General features: G+C 42.0%; 1 protein-coding gene across 1 annotated transcript in view; it reads right to left on the bottom strand.

The window, feature by feature from the left end:
* bmp7b (bone morphogenetic protein 7b) overlaps positions 1 to 5247 on the bottom strand; it is a 31864-nt gene extending 26617 nt beyond the window's left edge. The window contains exon 1 of the mRNA XM_072696309.1: positions 4517 to 5247. Coding sequence (XP_072552410.1) covers positions 4517 to 4916 — 400 coding nt within the window. The 5' untranslated portion in view covers positions 4917 to 5247. The remainder of the gene's footprint in view (positions 1 to 4516) is intronic.
* Positions 5248 to 6023: the final 776 nt, after the last annotated feature.

A 6023-nucleotide genomic window follows, 5' to 3' on the forward strand; every position in this document is an offset into this window, starting at 1 on the left:
TGCTGATTCTAATTTTAGACATTTTGAGTTGTAGAAAATGTGAGGCTATTTTTTTCCCCTGACCATGGTCTATCTATTAGTCACACTGTACAAATTCTTCAGTTGTATTTGTTTAGTTGTATTAACTCCATCTTTCTATATGATTAAGAAGATAAAATGTCCATATCTTTAAATGCTAATTCAGTTTCCTAATTATTTTCACATGACTCTATATTATGCATTACGTACAAGACTATGTTACAATGTTACATGTTTTCTTTTATATTATATATTATATATCTTTGAGGTCAGTTTGCTGGCTTATGTGCTGTCAGAGTTAAACTGCATTTTGCTGCTCTGAAAACAATTACTACTGACTTGTGTGGCAAAGAGCTTATCCATCTATTACATCACTCAACATGTCTACTTCGGGTGCTACTGGTTGTGTGAGTAAGCAGCAAAAACATCCATTTCCTTGGAAACTAATGAATCTCTATCAAAGGAAAAAGTGGTCCTCTAACTAAGAACAGGTCCTTCACAAAACCTCCCTGCTGCTCCTGCAAAGGATGGATCTTTGAAATCAGATCTGTGCCTGTCATAATATTTTAGAGAGAGAGAGAATGGCACCCAGCTTTAGTCAGTGATAAGAAACAAAGTAAGAGAGGAAAGAAGCAGTTGATACAGCTCTGCATACAGCAGAGTTGATACTTTTGTAAACTGAAGATGCTATAGCATAATTGCTAAACAGATTAAATACATATTACATAAATACTTATTTAATTTAACTGTGAGTTACATAAATAACATTTATCTTTGTATCTGCACTAGATCTGCACTTCTGTTCATTATACAAGGTAAGAAAAGTCTGCCTCCATCCACTGATGTGACTTTCTTGCACTCCTTGAGCTCTGTTAAGATCATGAATGCGTATGTTCTCTGGCAGAGTCAATAAGACAGAACCTCTATCACGATGGAATCACGAGTCTTGGACACTGACCCTCACAAAGCTTCTATTCTGTTGTGGCGAATCAGCCTTGCTCTGCCGCGGCATCACTCAGAACAAGTGTCTGTTTTAGCCGAACCACTGCCATAGATAATTTGATTTGATTGATAGCCACATGAGCAAGAAGACGTTCATCTAGTCAAAGTAGGCTAAATCTGCTAAGCAAAACTCTTTCTGAAAACTCACACTTGCACTGAAAAAGGGGGGGAACTAAATTTACCTCATTTCAATGTACATCCTTTTGCTTTATGAAAACTGGAGTTATGTTGCATTGCTCTTAGTCACATGTGGTTCCAACCATAACCTAAACCTACCTATAACCTAAACACCCTTTCCCATTGTGCGCTTTCTGTCATCTGGTGAACCATCTTTTTTATAATCAACTGTCAGGCTTACAGCTCATAGGTTCCGAAAAATAAATATTGTACCAGTGGCACATCTCTGTGATCTATGGTGTGTCTTATAAGTCAGAAAAAGATTGCAATAAGTATTAATTACTACATTACATCTCTGAATTCGAGGCAAACAAACTTCTCTGCATGATACGTCCAGGATGCATGTCATTGGCATAAAAGGTTCAGTATTTATTTCATTTTCAATTTCTATTGGGAAAAAAATCTACCATCTATCATCTACCAGGGCCCAAAGTGTTTGTCTTTCAACACACAGCAGCAGAGAAAACCTTGGCCTGAGAGAGAGGCCCTTAACTCGGCAACCCACTGTGGTAAAATCCATCTGTGTCAGTTCATGTCAAAAATAGTCACAATGCAGCAGTCCGCTGAGTAATTACACATTTCTGAAATAAAATAAAAACACTGTCACCTTCGCCCCAAACACACACACTAAACACATTATACATTATTATCCAGTTGCTTAATAAAGAAGTGACAAAATTACAGCTGCAATAAACTTTTTTTTTACTTTTTTTTTACTGCAGTTTCAGAATTATTCAACCCCATAAATAGAATCATTTATTAAAGAACACATTTGCAAATCAGGTGGCAAAACAAGAGCTTCATTAGTTGCTTCAGGTGCCTGTGAGATAAAACACATTGGCGGCAGCAGGCATTGAGGTTTCAGTTTGCACAGTAAGGTGCATGCTAAGTGCTGACGGTCTCAATACCTATACACCTCTACTAACTCAAAAGCACAAGAAACGCTGCCTCCAATATGCTCAAAACCATGACTATGTCTGAAAAGGGAAGAACTGATTTGTTTCCTATGGCACAGGAAACCTGCAGAACATGGCAAGTTTAAGCTTGGGCGTCATTGGACCTTTTAACAGGACAATGATCCCAAACATACCTCAAAATCCACCAGAAAAAGTCCTGGAAGAGTCTGGGGTGGCCGTCACAGTCGCCTGCCTTGAACTCCATAGAAAATCTTTGGTGGGATTTGAAGGTGGCTGCAGCAGCAAACCCAAGGATATTAGTGAACTAGAGGCCATTGCCTAGGATTGCGCTAGGATTCCTTAGGAACGCTGCCAGAAGCTGGTGTCTGGCAATGCAGCGCTTTTAAGGCAAAAGGATGCTCTACTAAGAACTAAAGACAATTGTCAGAGGGCAGTAGTCAATAAAAGATTGATAGGCATTTTGTGTTGTATTTGGAGAAACCATTGTTATATTGGTTGCATTGACCTAGTTAATTTTTTCTTGCTTGATTGGTTTATTGTACACAGCATTTGGCTAATAAACCTAATTTGCAGTTTGTAGCTTGTTTGTAATACTATTTGAAAAAACACCATTTATCAAGCATGCATAATGCAATAGTCTTAATCACTATTGCATTATGCATGCTTGATAAATGGTGTTTTTGGCATTGAGTGATGAAAGATTTGCAGCATCCATTTACCAAAATCGTTTAATTCCTACACTACAAAGCTTGCAGATTGATTATCTTTAAAGTAAACCCCTGTTAACTCATTTTACTCTTATCTAACTCTTACTTAAGAATTTTTTCAGAGTGGTTTTATGACTCCCAAAAGTCCAACCACTGGCCAATTAACAAATACAATTGATTGCATAACAAGCCAAATCACAACCCCAATTCTTTTTCCTTTAACATTCCACTAAGTAGCACTTTTCGAGGATGTGCTATGATAGAGTGAAGCACTCTATCTGATTCTGCAGTCAGGCAATAAAACAAAAACCTCTATAAGATTTACATCTACATTTATGGCATTTAGCTGACGCTAAAGCGACTTGCATGGTTACTCGTATCACAAAGGAGGGCCAAAGGAGAGTCTTGCCCAGGGACTTATTGGTGTAGCACAGCGTAGCCACCCAGACCGGGAATCGAACCCCAGTCTCCAACATGGTGTAGCAACTCAGTGGCAGGTAGTGGTGTTATCTGTTGCGCCACACCAATCACTAAGATAGAAGCAGACACGACCATAGCGATTAAGAGGTAGTAAACACGACACTGGAACCATTTCAGATTTCTTCAGAGGTCTTTTATTCCTGACTGCTGTCACAAAGCAGAGAGAGCTCTCATCTGATCACGGTAGATGCATACGCTACTGTCTCTTCCTGGTGCAGCGCTAGCATTTGGCCTAAGCCTGCATCAAACTCCCATGTATGAAGGGTGTGATAGTGTTAGCATTTTATCCTGGTATGTGGTGTTGCCCAGTAGGATATTTAGCTTCTTGACAGCAACATTTTAAACCTACTTAGAATTGGGCTCTGTGAGAATAGTCATGTCTATTCATTGTCTGAAAGTTCCTTGTACTGAGCTGCCATTTATCAGTCACTACCTGTGTTAGCTGGTTAGACAAGTAAGCTGGAGCTCCTCAGTAACACACATATTTTACTACAGGAGGTTCTCCCAAAGCACTTAGCTCTTGAAGTGATAAAGATTGATCTACTCTACTCATTATGTGAGGTCGATCACTTAAACAGTTCAGCACATGCTACAGACAGGTTTTGTTTACATGTTGGGGTAAAAGTAATTATTACCAGAGTCTTCCAGTGATTTTAGTCCCATCCCTTTTTTTTTTTTTTTTTTTTACGTAATAAGCATGTAGACTACTTACTAAGTTGTGGCAGAGCGCTGGGTGTACTTTGCACTTCCCAAACTGGTTAACTCTTTTCAAGTTATAGCCCACCATGGCTCTCAGCTCAAACACCTGAACATCAGCAGACAACACAGCTGGCCAAGAAGCTGCAGACGCTTGGGAATGTGACATCTCTACTGATTTAGGTTAGGCCTATATACCTGGCGTGAGAGTGGAACCCAATACAGACTTTATTTATAGAGAGCTGCAGACTACAGCTATGAGAACTCGCTTCATGAAATATTTGGCCAAAGAACATATTAACATCAAAAGATCTACCTGCCACACTCACAATGATCCCCTATCCTGCACTGGATTATAATGTATTCACTGTTTCACTGATTTGACTTCTGCAGTGAGCAGTGCAGGGTCCTTTGGTCAAGTGTAGGTCCAAAGCTAAAGAACCTTAGTGTGTGTTCAGGGTACACTTGTTTAGGCTTGACTGTGAGGATGATGATGCGTCTGCGGATAACGCAGCCTACCTAAATTAACGAAGCTCATGACCATGTCGGCATCGTTGAGGAAGTTGTTGTCCTGAAGAGTGGCGATGGGTGGTCCCTGGGTCGTGAAGACAGGCTTGTACGGGTAGGAGTAGCCCATCTCGTCGCCCTCCGTGGACATGGCGTTGTACAGGTCCAGCATGAACATGGGTGCGGCGTTGTGCTTGCCGTGGAGGTGCGGACGCGGCCGGTGCGGTAAACCTAGGATGGATAAGATTTCCCTCTGCATCTCTCGTCGCTCCTGGCTCTTCAGGCGCCGCTGGATAAAGCTCGAGTGGACTTCGTGCTCCAGTGTAAAGTTCGTGAAGACCGTGTCGGCCAGCACGGCGCAACCGCACACAAGGAGCAGCGCGGGAGCGCGCAGATCCAGCAAAGAGGCCATGACGCTTAATAATCACCTACAAATCACAAGAGCGGTCAGGGAGATTTCTAGGCTAGCTTCTCATCAGTTTTGATCCTTCATTAGGTGAAAGTGGGAACTGTATTGTCCACCGAGAAGCACAGATAACTCCTGACTTGTTAAATGGTCCGACAAGTCCTTCCTTCCCCCGGCTCCAGCGCTGCTCTGCGGCTCCTGGATGAGCTGGGGAGGTGTGATTGCAAGTATAAGCGCGCGCTGTTTCTGAGCTCCAGACGGCAAAAGTTTGAGGAGGTACCACGCGCAGGGAGGAGCCAGCAGTAGAGAGAAATGAGAGGGCAGGAGAGAACAGAGGAAAGCAGAGAGGACCACAACACAGCCCCAAGTCCCTGCCTGTGATTACGAGTGGACGTTCTTGTCGGTGACGCGCTTCGTTGACAGCATTTACTTGGTGCACAGATAAACACAGGCTTGTCTTTTGTAGAGTGCGTGTAAAAGTCTGGGCACCTCTGGTCACAATGTCTGTTACTGCGAATTGGTGAACAGAAGATGAACTGATTTCCGAAAGGCATAAAAAGATTAACCTTGTTATTTTTGGTTTTGTACAATTTTAAACAAAAAAAGGACCACGTATAACTCTCTGAGCTCTTGAATAACTTGACCCAAGTTCCAAGTTGTTAGGGCTATGGCTTGTCTATAATCATTGTCAGGAAAGGTCGGACTATGCAAATATCTAAACTCAGAGCAGTCGGAGTTCCTAGGTGCTTTTTAAGGTGTTGCTAAGTGATTGCCAGGCAGTCATTAGGGTATCTGAGGGCGTTGGTAAGGTGTCACGAGGCTGTTTCTATGGTATTTCAGGTGGTTGCTAAGGTGTTGCTAAGTGATTGCCGTGGTATCCAGTCTGAGTTGCATCAGCCACAAACCTTTCCTGCATCCTCACCACAAAAGGCAGCTTCACACAGTTCCAAAAGAAAATGCGAGCAAATTTTGGAAACGTAAGCTACAATGTTAAGAAATGGTTGCTATTGGGATGCTAAGGTGTTGCCATGGTATCTCAGGTGGTTGCTAAGGTGTTGCCATGGTATCCCAGGTTGTTGTGGAATTTATAAGAGGTTGCTAGGGGGTTAATAT

This window comes from Salminus brasiliensis, chromosome 14 (assembly GCF_030463535.1).
Source record: "Salminus brasiliensis chromosome 14, fSalBra1.hap2, whole genome shotgun sequence".
Classification (NCBI taxonomy): domain Eukaryota; kingdom Metazoa; phylum Chordata; class Actinopteri; order Characiformes; family Bryconidae; genus Salminus; species Salminus brasiliensis.